Raw genomic sequence first — 17,742 nt, 5'->3', positions numbered from 1 at the left:
GCTCCCTTCTGCCTGCCCCACTGCTGGCACCAACTGCTGCACTGCCAGCCAGTCCCTGGCCACCGCAAACCCCTCCGGGGTGGCCGGCACCGCGACCCTGCTGCTGCCTCGCGGTCCCTCTGGTGCCGGCGGCTGGTCGGGCACTGGACGCCACAGAGCCTGTGGACAGGGCGGAGTCGACGGTACCGCCTGCGGAGCAGGGGCAGAGGACTGGCCAGATGCTGGTCCCCCGGCACTCCCCATGCTTGGCCATTCTTACAAATGGGGAACCTCTCAGACAGCTGCTGCTTATGTTTCTTTCTTGGCCCTGGGCTTGGGGAATGGTGCCGAGAGTCCTGTATGGACTCTCTCTGCAGCAGCTCTTCATACCAACACAGAAGTACATGGTGCCAAGTTTGACTGGCTCGGCTCCGAAGAAGGTTTGAATGCCGCTTCCATCAGGAGGGACTTCAGCCTGGCCTCCCTGTCCTGTTTCACATGTGGCCTGAACTGGTGGCAGAGCTCACAGCGATCCGCAAGAGGAGTCTCATCCAAGCACTTTAGACAGCTAGAGTGCAGGTCACTCAAAGGCATGGGCTCGCTGCAGGAGGACCTGGGTTTGAAGCCCGGAGACCGAGGCTTGCCCAGTTTCAGGAGCCAAAGAAACTCTGCTACGAGAGTCCAACTAACTATTTACACCAACTAAAGTCAAAAGGTGAGAAAACAACGGAGGGGAAAAGGGATGGAGTAACAGGGAAAGAACCACTGAGAATCTTGAGAGGTGCAGGGCGGCTGGTCAGACACACAGAGATCCCAAGCCAGGCACCCGAGAGAAGTGGGGTGGGTCAGACCTCCCCACCTATCCCTCTTCTCCTCTGTGCTGCACTCCACAGGGATGAGCAGGGTGGGGGCACCGATGGGGTCTCAGGGGGACCAGACCCCGAATTCCCCCATGTGCGTGTTGGGGGCAGATGCAGCTAGAGAGGGGAACACTGTTGGTGGACAAAATGCAGGACTCAGGACAGTCTCTGGCGAGCTGGCAGCCCCAGGACTGCGAGGAGGGGGTAAATGGGGGAAGGAAGGGGCAGCCAGGACAGTGGTTGGGGAAGGGACAGAGGGGACACAACAGCAGCTTGCCCAGCCCTGGCAGGGTTAGGGGCAGGCGAGCGGAGCCCCTCTCTCAGCACTGGGGAGGCCGGTGTCCGTGTGAGCAGGTCAGGCTGGACAGGCTCAGCAGCTGGAGACCAATGGTCGAGACTAGTCAGGAGAGGGTTAAACTAGCTACAGAGGGGGCGGGCTAGGGGGGTAGACACTTGGCAACCCTCCTCCCTGTTGCCTAGTCCTGGGGCAGGGCCACCAGAAACTCAGGTGTCCAGGGCAGGATGGGAATTAGTTCTCATTGCTGCTGTCTCAGTGCCGGGAGCCAGGAGGGATTGCGGGGGGCGGGGGGGTGATGGGGTGATTACAACAAGGGGTTGGGGACACTCCTGGGTGAGGACCAATGCGACAGGCCAGTATTACTGAGATGGGGGAATCAGGGATTTTCACTCGCCAATCTCGTCAGGAAGGGCAGAGCAATTACATCAGACAGACTGATTTCAGAGTAGCAGCCGTGTTAGTCTGTATTCGCAGAAAGAACAGGAGGACTTGTGGCACCTTAGAGACTAACCAATTTATTTGAGCATGAGCTTTTGTGAGCTACATCCGATGAAGTGAGCTGTAGCTCACGAAAGCTCATGCTCAAATAAATTGGTTAGTCTCTAAGGTGCCACAAGCCCTCCTGTTCTTTTTATCAGAGAGACCCTCACCTGCCAGGGACAGTTCAGCAGCGCCCGGCACTGAATGCTTATGGATGGATCATCACAGTCTTAAGTGAGACAGAACAATCGGGAGCCTGGCCACATGGCTACACCCCCCCACATTAGGGACTGAGCAGGAAGAACGGCTCTTTACACATCTATCGATAATGTGCAGGGGAACCTGGCTGACCCTGGAGGCTCCAACCCGGGGACATGTGCTGGGGTTTGGAAGCCCGGGAGTCTCTGCACGTTGCAGGGGCTGATTCTCTCACTAACTCTCCAGCCCAAGTCAATGTCAGACCCTCGCTCTGTGGAGTCTGACCTTCGATAAACTCACTTGGGAAATAAGACAAAGCGAACAATGAAGGAGACTCACTGGTGAGCAGCTTTTCCCCAGGGCTGGGGTGAATGCAGCGTACCTGATCTTGTGACTTTACTGTGTCTCTCATGATGGGGTGGGGGGGCGTTAAATCCCCAGTTCCTGGACTCATGGGATTAGGGGAGAGTCTGAGTTTTGTTTTGTTTTTTTACAGCAGTAACTTCTAGCCTTTCTAGCAGCAGGGAAAACCCTGGAAATTTGTTCCTTAACAGCTCAAAGAAAAATAAACTCCAATATTAATCCCAAAATACTCATGACATTTAAGTCAAACTCAGGATTTTTGGGGCCTGACTTGTGAGCTCTGAACACAAGGGGTGGGGGGGTCCCCCGAGGGGCAGCAGGGGCAGCTGCAAGTGGGACTGGTAGCAGAAATCTGGGGTGTTTGGGGAGGGGACAGTATGAGTGTCCCACGTTGGAGGGTGTCAAAAAATATCTTTTGCATGAACCCTCCATCCTGCAGCCCCTCCCCACCCCATGTCCCTTTGTCCCCCACATTCATAGAATCATAGAATATCAGGGTTGGAAGGGACCCCAGAAGGTCATCTAGTCCAACCCCCTGCTCAAAGCAGGACCAATTCCCAGTTAAATCATCCCAGCCAGGGCTTTGTCAAGCCTGACCTTAAAAACCTCTAAGGAAGGAGATTCTACCACCTCCCTAGGTAACGCATTCCAGTGTTTCACCACCCTCTTAGTGAAAAAGTTTTTCCTAATATCCAATCTAAACCTCCCCTACACTGACTCTAGTGAGAAAATGTCCCTGAGGGTGGTCCCTTCCCCCCATCCCCAACATGCATCCCTGTGTCCCTTCACCCTGTTTACATCAACCGCGCCCCCCGACCCCATGTCCCTGCGTCCCTAGGTTGGGTCGTGTCCCGCACTCACCCTCGCTCTGGTTGTAGAGCTGACTCAGGGTGTTCAGACTCGCTCCAAACCATTTCTGGTGGCGCTGTGCCCACCAGGTCATCTCGTCCCAGAACTCCGGACCCTCGTTCTCCGCCATCCACGCTGGGCCAGGCTTCGCCCCCTGCATCTCGCTGGTGTAGACGTAGATGACCTGATCGTCCACGTACACAACACGGCTGTACCAGGGCAGCCCCGGGCCGGGCTCCGACACCACCGTGTCCAATATGCGCCTGGAGTGCAGGCCTGGGAGGGGGGAAGATTGGGGGCAGGGAGGTCAGACCCAACCAGACCCTGCCAGGGAGCCCCTGGCAATACACAAGAGGCGGCGCCAGCCCTCAGGAGCGCTCCTATGGGAGGGAGACCTGGGAAAGAGCTCACAAAACGGCCTGACCGGGGAGAGAGATCGTGGGGTAGAAGGAGAAAGGGAGGCAGGGCTGGAGGGGGAGTGAGAAGGGGAAGGGGTCGGGAGATATAGGGGGGCTGAAGCGTGTGTGAGGAGTAGGAGAGCATATAGGGAGAGTGTATTTAGGATTCAGGGGAGTGTGACAAAGGAAAGGAGGCCCAGGAGGAGGGGCAGGGCTGGAGTGCGGTGTGGGGAAAAGGAAGGCGGTGTTATGGGAGAGGGTGGAGCAGGAGGACTGGGGGATAGGAGATGGGGGATGCAGGAGCTGATGCTGGGGAAGGCAAGTTGGGCAGCAGGATGTGTCCAAGGGAAAGGTGGGAGCCAGGACACCAGCTGTGCACACAATTTACTGTCATTTATTCAGAACATAAGAACGACCATACTGGGTCAGACCAAAGGTCCATTTAGCCCAGTATCCTGTCTGCCGACAGTGGCCAATGCCGGGTGCCCCAGAGGAAATGAACAGAACAGGTCATCATCAAGTGATCCATCCCGTCGCCCATTCCCAGCTTCTGGCAAACAGAGGCTAGGGACACCATCCCTGCCCATCCTGGCTAATAGCCACTGACGGACCTATCCTCCATGAACTTAGCTAGTTCTTTTTTGAATCATGTTATAGTCTTGACCTTCACAACATCCTCTGGCAAGGAGTTCCACTGGTCGACTGTGTAATGTGTGAAGAAATACTTCCTTTTGTTTGTTTTAGACCTGCTGCCTTTTAATTTTCTTGGGTGACCCCTAGTTCTTGTGTGACGTGAAGGGGTAAATAACACTTCGGTTTTCACTTTCTCCATACCAGCCATGACGAAGACTTTGATTTGGTCATGGATATTTTTAGTAAAAGTCCCAGACAGGTCACGGGCAACAAAGAAAAGCTCATGGAAGCCCATGACCTATCCGTGACTTTTACTAAAAATATCCATGGCAAAATGGGGAGCTCAGCTGCGTGACACACACACTGCCTGCAGGGGCCAGGCAACTGCGGGCCACTCAGAGGTCCGGGGTCCCCTCTGCCGCCACGGCAACTGGGAGCGGTTGGTTCCCCCCACAGCCCACGGAGCCCACCCCACCACTCCCAGCTGCTATAGGTGGCAGGGGGACCCCACAGCTTCTGGCCGCCGTGGGCTGAAGTTATGGAGTTAGCTGGAAGTCACAGATTCCGTGACCTTCGTGAAAAAAACATAGCCTTAGTCTTGATTTTATAGACTTTGATCATATCCCCCTTAGTCGTCTCTTTTCCAAGTTGAAAAGTTCCAATCTTATTCATCTCTCCTCATGTAGCAGCCGTCCCATACCCCAATCATGTTTGTTGCCCTTTTCTGTACCTTTTCCAATTCAAATATATCTTTTTTCAGATGGAGTGACTACATCTGCATGCAGTATTCAAGATGTGGGCGTACCATGGATTTATATAGAGGATAATATGATATTGTCTGTCTTATTAATCCCTTTCCTAATGGTTCCCAACATTCTGTTAGCTTCTTTGATTGCCACTGCACATTGAAAAAACAAGGAGTCCTGTGGCACCTTAAAGACCAACGCGTTTATTTGAGCATAAGCTTTTGTGTATGCATCTGACGAAGTGGGTTCCAGCCCACGAGAGTTTATGCCCATATAAATTTGTTAGTCTTGAAGGTGCCACAGGACTCCTCGTTGTTTTTGCTGAAACAAACTAACACAGCTAACCCTCTGAAACTGCACATTGAGTGCATGTTTTCAGAGAACTATCCACAATGATTCCAAGATCTCTCTTGAGTGGTAACAACTAATTTAGACCTCATCACTTTATATGTATAGTTGGGATTATGTTTTCCAATGTGCATTACTTTGCATTTATCCACACTGAATTTCACCTACCATTTTGTTGCCCAATCAACCAGTTTTGTAAGATCACCAGTGCCGAATAGAGGGGAATAATCACTTCCCTCCATCTGCTGACAATGCTCCTACTAATATAGCCCAATATGCCGTTGGCCTTCTTGGCAACAAGGGCACACTGCTGACTCAGATCCAGCTTATTGCCACAAGTTTTCAAAGATAACGGCCAATGGCTCTGTAATCACATCAGCCAACTCACTAAGCACCCTTGGATGCATTAGATCTGGACCCATGCACTCGTGCATGTCCAGCTTTTCTAAATTGTCCTTAACCTGTTCTTTCACCACTGAGGGCTGCTCACCTCCTCCCCATACTGTGTTGCCCGGTACAGCAGTCTGGGAGCTGACCTTGTCTGTGAAGACCGAGGCAAAAAAAGCATTGAGTACTTCAGCTTTTTCCATATCACCTGCCACTGTGTTGCCTTCCCCATTCAGTAAGGGTTCCACGCTTGCCCTGACCTTTTTCTTGTTACTAACATACCTGTAGGAACCCTTCTTGTTACTCTTCACATCCCTTGCTAACTGCAACTCCAATTGTGTTTTGGTCTTCCTGATTACACCCCTGAATGCTTGAGCTTTTTTTTTTTTTTAATACTCCTCCCAAGTCATCTGTCCAAATTTCCACTTCTTGTAAGCTTCCTTTTTGAGTTCAAGCTCACTGAATTTCACTGTTAAGCCAAGCTGGTCATCTGCCATATTTGCTATTCTTTCTGCACATCGGGATGGTTTGTTCCTGCACCCTCAATAAGGCTTCTTTAAAATACAGCCAGCTCTCCTGGACTCCTTTCCCCCTCATCTTAGCCTTCCAGGGGATCCTGCCTATCAGTTCCCTGAGGGAGTCAAAGTCTGCTTTTCTGAAGTCCAGGGTCCGTATTCTGCTGCTCTCCTTTCTTCCTTTTGTGAGGGTCCTGAACTCGACCATCTCATGGTCACTGCTGCCCAGGTTGCCACCCACTTCTACTTCCCCTGCCAATTCTTCCCTGTTTGTAAGCAGCAGGTAAGAGGGGCACAGCCCCTAGATCGGAGGTGGGCAAACTATGGCCCGCGGGCCAAATCCGGCCTGCGGGACCCTCCTGCCCGGCCCCTGAGCTCCTGGCCCGAGAGACTAGCCCCTGGCCCTCCCCTGCTCTTCCCCCTGCCCCGCAGCCGCAGCTCACTCTGCCGCTGATCAATGCTCTGGGCGGCGGGGCTGTGAGCTCCGGGGGCAGTGCAGCTGCAGAGCCCGGCTGGACCTGGGGCTCGTGCTGTGCAGTGCGTGGCTGGCTCCAGCCGGGCAGCTCAGCTGCAGTACCGCCAGCCACTGGTGCTCCAGGCAGTGCGGCAAGGGGGCAGGCAGGGTGGGCGCTGGATAGAGGGCAGGGAAGTTCGGGGCTGTGGCTGGGGCGGTCAGAGGGTGGGGAAGAGGGGAGTTGAATGGAGGCAGAGGTCCTGGGGGGGCAGTCAGGAAGGAGCGGGGGGTTGGACGGGGCAGCGGGGGGCAGTTGGGGGCAGGGGTTCCAGGGCAGTCAGGGAACAGGGAGAAGGGGTGATTGAATGGGGAGGGGTCCCGGGGTGGCCAGCAGGGAACAGGGGGTTTGGATGGGGCAGCGGTACCGGGGGACAGGGGCCGGCCCACACCTGGCTGTTTGGGGACACACAGCCTCCCTTAACCAGCCCTCCATAGAATTTCCGAAACCCGATGCGGCCCTCAGGCCAAAAAGTTTGCCCGCCCCCGCCCTAGATGGTTCCTCCATCCTCAACATACAGGATTCTGAACACTATCCACCTTCAAGATCACCATCATTTTCTATAGTTTCAGAGTTATCTGCCAACGACAGTGTTTCAGTCACATCATGTATGTCATATAGCCACAGTGTATCACCTGTAGCAAAAAGGAAAAAAAGATCTCCATCATCCAGAAACCACCATACATAAATTTGTGAGAAGAACCAGTAGATTACAAAAAGAGGTAATTGATGAAAACATTACCCAGTTTGTTTATGCAACAAACTCTCCTTTCCACATGATTGAGAACCCACACTTCATTAACATGGTTCAGTCATTAAGACCAGGATACAGTCCACCCAACAGAGCAGATGTTGCAGGCAAATTCCTGGATAGTGTATGAAAGGGAAATTGAGCCGTGTGCAAAAAGTCTAGAGGGTAAAATTGTTAACCTGAGTCTTGATGGGTGGAGCAATGTCCACACTGATCCTGTTTCAGAGTTGTAGCCGTGTTAGTCTGTATCAGCAAAAACAACGAGGAGTCCTTGTGGCACCTCAGAGACTAACAAATTTATTTTGGCATTAGCTTTAGTGGGCTAAACTGAGCGAGATCTTAAACAGAGAAATATGCAGTGACAGAGTTAAATTACAAACATTAAAAAACACGAATGGGACAAGCACTGTCTCTCGCTCATTTTCTTCCAAATAGTCTCAATACTCAGTACCAGGGTCAAACCTTAACTGCTGTAAAACTAATCTGAAACGTTTTCAAAATAAATCACTGTTTAAAAATGTATAGTGTGTACCTTCTAAAGATGAAACCTACATCTACCTCTGAGTCTTGTGGAATATGTATTAAGGTTATAACAAACAACAAGAATGCACTTTTATGTGGAAAACCATGATTAAATTGAGTCCTCCTGACTAGTGATTTAAATCAGGATTTAAATCAAATCCACCCCCAGGAACTGTTCCAGAGCTGTGTTAGTTAAACAGAAATTAAAAGACACAGCGCCAAAAGTAAAACCCCTGCAAGCTGCATGGAAACTTTTTAAAGACACCATAATAGAAGCTCCACTTAAATGTATACCCCAATTAATTTAAAAAAACATAGTAAGAGAACCAAGTAGTGCCAACCTGGCTAAACAACACAGCAAAAGAAGCAGTGAGAGGCAAAAAGGCATCCTTTAAAAAGTGGAAGTTAAATCCCAGTGTGGAAAATAGAAAGAAGCATAAACTCTGGCAAAGGAAGAGTAAAATACAATGAGGAAGGCCAAAACAGAATTCGAGGAACAGCTGGCCAAAGACTCCAAAACTAAAAGCATTTCTTGTTTTAAGTACATCGGAAGCAGGAAGCCGGTTAAACAACCAGTGGGGCCACTGGACGGTCAAGATGCTAAAGGAGCACTCAAGGACGATAAGGCCATTGCGGAGAAACAAAATGAATTCTTTCCATCAGTCTTCACAGCTGAGGATGTGAGGGAGATTCCCAAACTTGAGCCATTCTTTTTAGGTGACAAATCTGAGGAACTGTCCCAGATTGAGGTGTCATTTGGAACAAATTGATAAACTAAACAGCAATAAGTCACCAGGACCAGCTGACATTCATCCAAGAGTTCTGAAGGAACTCAAATGTGAAATTGCAGAACTACTAACCGTAGTCTGTAACCTATCATTTAAATCAGCTTCTGTACCAAATGACTAGAGGATAGCTAACGGGACGCCAACTTTCAAAAAGGGCTCCTGAGGTGATCCTGGCAATTCCAGGCCAGTACGCCTTACTTCAGAACAGGGCAAACTGGTTGAAACTCCAGTAAAGAGCAAAATTGTAAAACGCATAGATGAACATAATTTGTTGGGAAAGAGTCAACACGGTTTTTGTAAAGGGAAATCATGCCTCACCAATCTACTATAATTCATTGAGCGGGTCAACAAGCATGTGGACAAGGGGGATCCAGTGGATATAGTGTACTTGGATTTTCAGAAAGTCTTTGACAAGGTCCCTCAGCAAAGGTTCTTAAGCAAAGTAAGCTGTCATGGGATAAGAGGGAAGGTCCTCTCACCGACCAGTAACTGCTTAAAAGATAGGAAACAAAGGGCAGGAATAAATGGTCAGTTTTCAGAATGGAGAGAGGTAAATAGTGGTGCCCCACCAGGAGCCTGTACTGGGACGAGTTCTATTCAACATATTCATAAATGATCTGGGAAAAGGGGTAAACGCTGAGGTGGCAAAATTTGCAGATGATACAAAACTACTCAAGAAAGTTAAGTCCCAGGCAGACTGCAAAGAACTACAAAAGGATCTCTCAAAACTGGGTGACTGGGCAACAAAATGGCAGATGAAGATCAGTGCTGGGAATTGCAAAGTAATGCACATTGGAAAACATAATCCCAACTATACATATCAAACGACGGGGTCTAAATTAGCTGTTACCACACAAGAAAGAGATCTTGGAGCCATTGTGGATAGTTCTCTGAAAACATCCACTCAATGTGCAGCGACAGTCAAAAAAGCGAACGGAAGGTTGGGAATCATTAAGAAAGGGATAGATAATAAGACAGAAAATATCATATTGCCTCTACATAAATTTTTACTCCTGTTGGAATTCTGCAATTTTACTACGGCTCCAAATGCAACAACTGCAGAATTCCAATAGGAGTAATAAATCCATGGTAAATTTTGCATACTGCGTGCAGATGTGGCCGCCCCATCTCAAAAAAGACATATCGGAATTGGAAAAGGGCAACAAAAATAATTAGGGATATGGAATGGCTTCTGTATGAGGAGAGATTAATGAGACTGGAACTTTTCAGCTTGGAAAAGAGACAACTAAGGGAGGATATAATAAAGGTCTATAAAATCATGACTGATGTGGAGAAAGTAAATAAGGAAGTGTTATTTACTCCTTCTTATAACATAGGAACTAGCGGTCACCAAATGAAAGTAATAGGCAGCAGGTTTAAAACAAACAAAAGAAAGAAAAGGAGTACTTGCGGCACCTTAGAGACTAACCAATTTATTTGAGCATGAGCTTTCGTGAGCTACAGCTCACTTCATCGGATCCACGGTATGCATCCGATGAAGTGAGCTGTAGCTCAGGAAAGCTCATGCTCAAATAAATTGGTTAGTCTCTAAGGTGCCACAAGTACTCCTTTTCTTTTTGCGAATACAGACTAACACGGCTGTTACTCTGAAACAAAAGAAAGTATTTCTTCAAACAACACAGTGTCAACCTGTGGAACTCCTTCCCAGAGGATGTCGTGAAGGCCCAGGGTTTAAACAGGGTTTAACAGGGTTCAGAAGAGAACTAGATTAATTCAGGGAGGACAGGTCCATCGATGGCTATTAGCCAGGATGGGCAGGAATGGTGTCCCTATGGGCAACAGGGGATGGATGACTTGATGATTACATGCTCTGTTCATTCCCTCTGGGGCACCTGGCATTGGCCACTGTCGGAAGACAGGATACTGAGCTAAACGGACCTTTGGTCTGACCCAGTATGGCTGTTCTTATGTGTGACAACACCAGTCACGTGGATCCATGACAATAAAACATGACAGTCCTCCTCCCCTCTCCTTCCCTTCCTTCAATTCCTACCTCCCTCTCCCTTGCAGATGTGGACATTTTTCCATCTGCTCTCCTCCTAACCCCTCCACTCACCCCACAGACCCCATCCCATCTCCTGATCTCCCTCACACCCGCTCTCCTCCCTCCCTTACTCTTCTCTTTAACCTCTCACTCTCCTCTGGCTCTTTCCCCCTCACAATATGAACACACTTCAGCACCTTCCATTGTAAAGACCCTTGACTCGGTTTGCCTCTCCAGCTACAGCCCCACCTCCCTTTCATCTCTCAACTCATTGAATGTGCCTCAGCAATCACTGTCTGGAGTTCCTGTCCTCCATTCCCTCCAAGACCCTCCCCACCCCGGCTTCCACCCCTTGCACTTCAGGGAAATCGCTCCTGCCAAAGTCTCTAATGACTCTTCCTAACTAACACTCAAAATCAGTGCTCCATCCTCACCCTCTTTGGCTTGCCAGCCGCCTCTGACACCATTTACCAGGCTCTTCTTGATACCTTGTCCCCCTTGGCTTTTTTATCTCTGTCCCCTCCTGGGTCTACTCTGACCTCTCTAATCACTCCTTCACCATGTCCGTCAGAGGATCTTCCTCATCCCCCTCCAGCTTTCTGTGGGGTTCTGTCATGGTCCCTTCTCTTCTCCCTCTACACCTTATACCAAAGCCATCTGCAAACACAAATTCAACTACCATCTCAATGCTGATGACTCACAGATCTACCTATCCACTTCAGATCTGTCTCTTTCAGCACAAACTAAAATCTTGGCCTGTCTCTCTGACATCTCCTTGTGGCTTTCTCGTCATCAGCTCAAGCTCAATGTGGTTAAACCAGAGTTCCCAATCTTCCTCCCAAGACCTCACTTCTACCTCCTTTGTCAGTCACTGTGGACGACGCCATCATCCTGCCTGCCACTCAAGACTGTAACTTGGGTGTCATCTTTGACTTGGAGCTCTCTCTAGGTCCTCACATCCAGGTTATGTCTAAATCTTGCTGACTCTTTCAGCAGAGCATCTTTAAGACACTGCCTTTCCTATCCACCCCCACAGCTAAACCTCTCGTTCAGGCTCTCAGCATCTCGTGTCTCAACTGCTACAACATCCTTTTCTCTGGCCTTGACAAACGCAGACTTAACCCACTCAGATCCCTTCAGAAGATGCTGAAAAGATCGTTTCCCAGCTCCTTGATCTGACCATGTCATTTCTCTCTTTGCCTCTCTCCACTGGCTCCTCCTTCTCATCAAATAGAAGCTGCCTATTTTCAGCTGTGAGGCCCTTCATAGCCTATCCCCAACAGACCTGTCATCTCTCATTCGCTACCGAAATGTCAACTCTCAACGCCACATGATCCCAGCCTCCATCACCCACTTGTTAAATTTTCACACAAGCCCCTTTGTGCCGTGTCCCATGCTACCCCCTCATGCCTCGGAGGAGCTCCTGGTAAATGTCTGCAAAACTATCTCATTATCCTCCACGCCCTTCTCAACACTCTCCTCTGGCAGGATGCCTAAAAACCCGGATAACCATTAGACCACTGGTGCTCTGAAACCACAGCCTGTCACTCTGGTCAGTGCAGTCTCCTTATAATCCCCCATCTGCCTTACACTCCAATGGGACCATATTTTGTTTTGTATCTGTACAGCGCCTGGCACGGTGGGGTCCAGGACTCGGGTGCCTGGGTGCCGCCATAAAACAATAATAAATAACGCTGAGGATGAGGATAGCAGGGAGCTTTACTTTTTAAATTGGCTTGCTTTTCCCACTAGAAAGGCCCGTCTTGTTGGCCCTGTTTTTCGTGAAAGACTCGACAGTGAGCTGGAGAACTTGAGGGGCGGGTGTGTAACCCGAGAACATGAGAGGGGAAGGAATTATTATTTCACGTCATGGTAGCACAGCCCAGCTTTAACCATGCTGGGGCTGGGGCTGTGCAGACAGAGCAAGGGACAGTCCCTGCCCCGAACACATTACACTCATCGTAATGGTCAGTTCTGGTTGGACACATTCCTGGAGGTTTCATCACAGGACACACTCTTTAATTGCAGATTATCCTTTAATTCCTGGAGACACCAGGACATTCCTGGAGGGTTGGCAACCCTATGCCAAGGTCAGCTCCACACCGTTTTTCTTTGGCTTTAACTATTGAATTTGGTTGTTTGTTTCTTTTCACCCAAATAGTTAAATCGGTTCAATACCAAAAGAGTTTTAGTTCCTCAAAATAATTAAAATCCCTACGGCAAGTGCAGTGCTATCGGTACAGCCATGCTTTACACCAGTAAATGTAGGGGAATAATCTGTATAACCAGGGTTTACATTCAGCAGGAGCGGAGCGCCAGTAAATAATTTCAAACCTTGACTCCAGCCTGATGCTGTTGAACATGGGGGAGGCCTGGGGGCTCCGGGAAATACTCCTATGACAATTTAAGCCTTGAGTACAACTGTGTCCACACTAAGGCTATGTCCAACTGCACTTTCATCGGTGGGTGTGAAAAAACACACACCCCAACCCACAAAAGTTTTACCGATGAAAAGCACCGGTAGGGACAGCGCTTTGTGGGAGGGAGACGCTCTCCCAACAACAAAGCTATTGCCCCTCATTGGGGGTGGTTTTATTTTGTCAGCGGGAGAGCTCTTTCCTGCCAACAAAGAGCAGCCACACTGCGTGCCTTGCCGCGGCATGGCCGTAGCGGCACAGCTGGGCCGCTGTAAGGTGTGCACCATAGACACAGCCTAAGTGATTGGTGTAAAAAGAGTACAAACCCTGCATGTAAAACAGCCCTAAAAAGTTTATTCCAACTGTTTAAACTTCATTGTTCAAACCGTGGACTTCTCTACCCACAAATTCACACCAGTTTAAGTTAAGGTGTGAGTTAAACTGGTTTAGTTAAACCAGTGCAAGAGGCTCTGTGGACCCTCCTTTTCCAGTTTAAGGGCTTGTCTACACTGGCAATTCACAGCGCTCTAACTTGCTGGCTCGGCGGTGTGTGTGTGTGTGAAAAATTACCGCCCCCCCCACAGAGCACAGCAAGTTAGAGCGCTGTAAAGCGCCAATGTAGACAGGCTCCCAGCGCTCGGAGCTATTCCCCTCGTCAACCTGGTTTACCAGGAGCGCTGGGAGAGCTCTCTCCACAGCGCTCGCGGATCACCACACTGACAGTTCAAAGCGCGGCCGCAGGAGAGCTCCCATGGCAGCACTTTGCGCCATCTACTGTAGACTTAGCCTAAGAGTGGCTTTTTTTCTGTTTACCTTACGTCGGTTGGGCCTTGTCCACATGGAGAGTTGCACCAGTGTAACTAAACACAACTGATTCAGCTAAACTGGCACAAAGCCCCACGTGGACACTTGTATTCTGATGTAACAGAAGCTTTTTTCAGTTCAGGTTAAGTTGCTGGGAATCAGTTTAAGCTAATCTAAAAAAGGCCACGGTGATACCAAAATAAGAGGGCCCACAAAGGGGTTGGCACTGATTTATCTGCACCAGTTTAATTAAACCAGAGCAAGTTTGAAGTGTAGAAAAGGCCCTACCCAACCAAACACCTGTCAAGCAGAAGAAAGAAAAGCTGTCCTTGGTAAAGATTCTACACCCAGTGGCCCTCCATTTGAGGGCTGAGAGTTCCCACCCCAGGTCTCTGCTGCTCCAAGCAGACCTCCAGCAAAACAGGGCAGATGATGCTTACAAGAAAACAAGGAGGGGAAAAAACCCTTTCGGGCCTTTGCTATCCCTTAGGCAGCAACAGAAATGGACACCCTATTTCCCCCTTGTCAGGTCACCTCTAATGTAATGGGCACAGAGGATTTTTCTTTCAGCGAAGGCCCAGCCAGGCACCCACGGCAGTTGGTGCTGGATGTAACGCATTAAAAAAGCCAAACCAGCCAGTGAGAATGTCAGCTTGGCCCAGACTCTCTCTGATCCTCATCAACGTCCTCCTCTGCCCACGCACACACACCCAGCCCTGCAGGCCCCAGGCCAAACCTCTGCACCACTGGAGTTACACCAGTTCTGGGTGTGACCTCCTGACACGACGGCCTCCTGCCTCATTGCTGCAGGGATAACCCGACACATACACCCCCACTTCTCTGCTTTCCCTCCTGGTCCCTGACATGACTTGACCCTGTAGGGCCAGGCTGCACTGGGGCCTAATCCAGTTTACGTCAAACCAAGCCTGTTACTGAGGTGACACGAGGGCACCAATGCACTTAAACCACTTCGAACATACCCCAACCCCACCCCACAGCCTCACCCAGCTCAATCGGCCCTGCCCGGCTGATGTCGGGGTCTCTCTGTGAGGTCACCCCCTCCCCACCACCTTTGCCCAATGGGCTGAGTTCCTGCAAAAGGCCTTTGTGATGTCACTGCCCCACCCACCCCTCCCCTCCAAGCTGATGTCCTGCCCCTGCCCAGCCTCTGTGGAGGTTGGAGTTGTTGCCCCTGCCTCATGGAGAACAAAGAAGATTCAAATCCATGCCTGGAAAAGCAGGATGTGCCTTCCCCTCTCCTCATCCCACCCTCAATGGGATCCGGAAGCTCTTTATCCGGCAGCTACAGGACATCCTAACGGCACAAATGCAGCACCTGTTCTGTTCTCTGCAACGGGAGCTCACGCTCAAACTAAGACCTGATTAATGCACGTTTCCAGGGGCTCCAAAGTCGTGTCCCCCCCCATGGCACCAACACACAGCCAGAGACAGAAAGGGGGTTAACATCTCTTCCCTAGGATGACACCTCTAAAGATGTGCTTCCAGGACAGATGAGACCCATTGCCATGGGCAGGCGTGGCGGGTAGATCAGGCCAGTGGAGGCCCCGTCTTCCCCTGCCGCTGCCACCAGACCCCCAGTTGCACGATTGTGGAGGGAAGTTTTTGCTTTATTATCCCCCCTGCAATGCCGGGGGGCTGAGGAGGCTGGATGTGCTCTTCAGCTTCCTGGGTTCATCAGTGACCTCCCTGGACTCCCGGAAGCCGAGCAGCAAACCCAGCCTCCTCGGCTGCCCGGGAACCTGCATGGGGCACAGCAAATGCTTCTGCCGGAGGAGAGCGAGGGGCTTCAGCGGTTGGGGTCTGGGGAGGGGAGTTGCTGCTTGGCTGGCCCGGGGCAGCTCCAGGCAGGTGGGGTGGGGGACAAGGCGGACACTCAGGGCGTGGGCTGGCCCCGGACTCCTCCGGCCGAGGGGGACTCGTGGCCCCGGCCGCTGGGAGAGGGACACAAGCAGAAGGGGCAGGCTGGGGGCTCGCCTCCCCTAGAGAGGGGGCCCCACACCCACCCACCCGCTGCCCAGGCCCATGGCTGACTGGGGGTGCGAGGAGAGGGGGGCGGACACAGCTCAGCCCCACGTAGCCGAGGACAAGCCAGGCTCAGGAGTCCAGGCCCCGGGGGTCAAACTGAAGCACCTTCTGGGAGCCGTGAACGGCCCGAGAGTCCCGTCACTGAACCCTGGGCCACGGGGGGTCAATTTACCCCCCTCTGTCAGCCCGGCTCTGCCCACAGGGCTCGGGTCTGAGAGCCCCGCCGGCCCGGAGATGTGGCACAGACCCGGCCTGGGCAGCGCCTGGCCCCGGGGACTCCCCGCAGCCCGGGAGCCTCACGGGGCCGCGAGGGGCTTGTCAGCGGGTGCAGCACCCATGGGTGCCGGTCCGAGCGGGGCCGCACCCCCGGCTGGGGGCGGTCGGTGTTGGATGCCGGGGTCACCGCTCGGGTCAGGGGCGCTCCGCCCCCCACGGCACATTGTCCCCACAGCCCCCGGCAGCGCCGGGCACAAGGGGGCCAGGACCCCCCCCGGTCACTATAGCAACGTCACCGATCCCTGTCAGCGACCGCTCAGTGCCGGGGGGGGGGACGCGGGGGGGTCTCCCAACACCTCTGAACGCAGAGCCCAGAACTGCCCCCCCGGCCCGGCTGCCCCCCCCGACACCCAGCTCCCCCCTCCCCGCCCCCCCGGCCCGGCTGCCCCCCCCCGACACCCCCCCCGGCCCGGCTGCCCCCCCCCGACACCCAGCTCCCCCCTCCCCGCACCCCCCCCGGCCCGGCTGCCCCCCCCCGACACCCAGCTCCCCCCTCCCCGCCCCCCCGGCCCGGCTGCCCCCCCCCCCGACACCCAGCTCCCCCCTCCCGGCCCGGCTGCCCCCCCCCGACACTCACGGGAGCGGCCCCCCGGCAGGGCGGCGGCCCCCAGCAGCAGCAGCAGGCGCAGCGCCAGGGCCATCCCGGACCCCCCGAGCTGCGCGGCCGGACGCGGCGCCGGGACCCGGGAGCTCCCCGGGCGCTGAGCCAGCTCCTGGCCGTGAGAGCCTCCAGTCCGCAGGGATTGGCTGAGAGGGGAACATCCCACCAATAGCGTGGCGGAGACCCGCCTGCGTCACCGGTCGCTGGGTTGGCGCCGCGGAGAACTGGGCCCCGGGGCTGTAACGACCGGAGCGGCAATTACGGCCCAGCCCAGTGATGCTCGGCCCGTGGCCGGGCCCTGCTCTGCAGGATCCTCTCTGGGAGGGGTCCTGGGGCCAGCCGGCCCATCACACAGGGGTCACAGCGCGGCCCAGGGGCTCTCAGCCCCCCTCCCATTGCTCCTGTGCACCCCAGCCCCGTGCGCCCCTCTACTCTGACCCCCGCAGCCCCCGGCCTGAGACCTCCCCGCCACTGCTGGGACCTTGTCTCTCGCAGGAGGGACTTCGGCACGGCCTGAACTGAGCCCTTCCCTGGCGCTGGGTGACCCCCCAGTGCCCCCGGCCCCGCCACAGCGTCCTGCCCCCAGCCTGGGGCCCGGGAGAGAGGCACAAAGAGAGGCCGGTGATTTGCCATGGAAGCCATAAGTATAGGGAGAGAACCCAGGAGTCCGGGCTCCAGCCCCCTGCTCTAACCCACTCGACCCCACTTCCCTCCCAGAGCAAGGGAGAGAACCCAGGAGTCCTGGCTCCAGCCCCCTGCTCTACCCCACTCAACCCCACTTCCCTCCCAGAGCAAGGGAGAGAACCCAGGAGTCCAGGCTCCAACCCCCGGCTCTAACCCACTAGGCCCCACTTCTCTCCCAGAGCAAGGGAGAGAACCCAGGAGTCCTGGCTCCAGCCCCCTGCTCTACCCCACTCGACCCCACTTCCCTCCCAGAGCAAGGGAGAGAACCCAGGAGTCCAGGCT

The 17,742-nt window shown here is 53.0% G+C and overlaps 1 protein-coding gene across 4 annotated transcripts in view; it reads right to left on the bottom strand.

Moving 5' to 3' along the window:
- Positions 1 to 16,891, bottom strand: part of LOC140911917 (class I histocompatibility antigen, F10 alpha chain) — a 33,053-nt gene extending 16,162 nt beyond the window's left edge. For 2 of the 4 annotated variants that reach the window (XM_078852986.1, XM_078852987.1), the window contains exons 1-3: positions 16,753 to 16,891; positions 7,106 to 7,201; positions 3,040 to 3,303 (exon numbers count right to left, since the gene is read on the bottom strand). In XM_078852986.1, coding sequence (XP_078709112.1) covers positions 3,040 to 3,303; positions 7,106 to 7,201; positions 16,753 to 16,816 — 424 coding nt within the window. In that variant the 5' untranslated portion in view covers positions 16,817 to 16,891. The remainder of the gene's footprint in view (positions 1 to 3,039; positions 3,304 to 7,105; positions 7,202 to 16,752) is intronic. The other 2 variants (XM_078852988.1, XM_078852989.1) reach the window with 2 other exon arrangements.
- Positions 16,892 to 17,742: the final 851 nt, after the last annotated feature.

This window comes from Lepidochelys kempii, chromosome 5, assembly GCF_965140285.1.
Source record: "Lepidochelys kempii isolate rLepKem1 chromosome 5, rLepKem1.hap1, whole genome shotgun sequence".
Lineage (NCBI taxonomy): Eukaryota > Metazoa > Chordata > Testudines > Cheloniidae > Lepidochelys > Lepidochelys kempii.
This window is presented reverse-complemented; position numbering and strand designations above follow the sequence as displayed.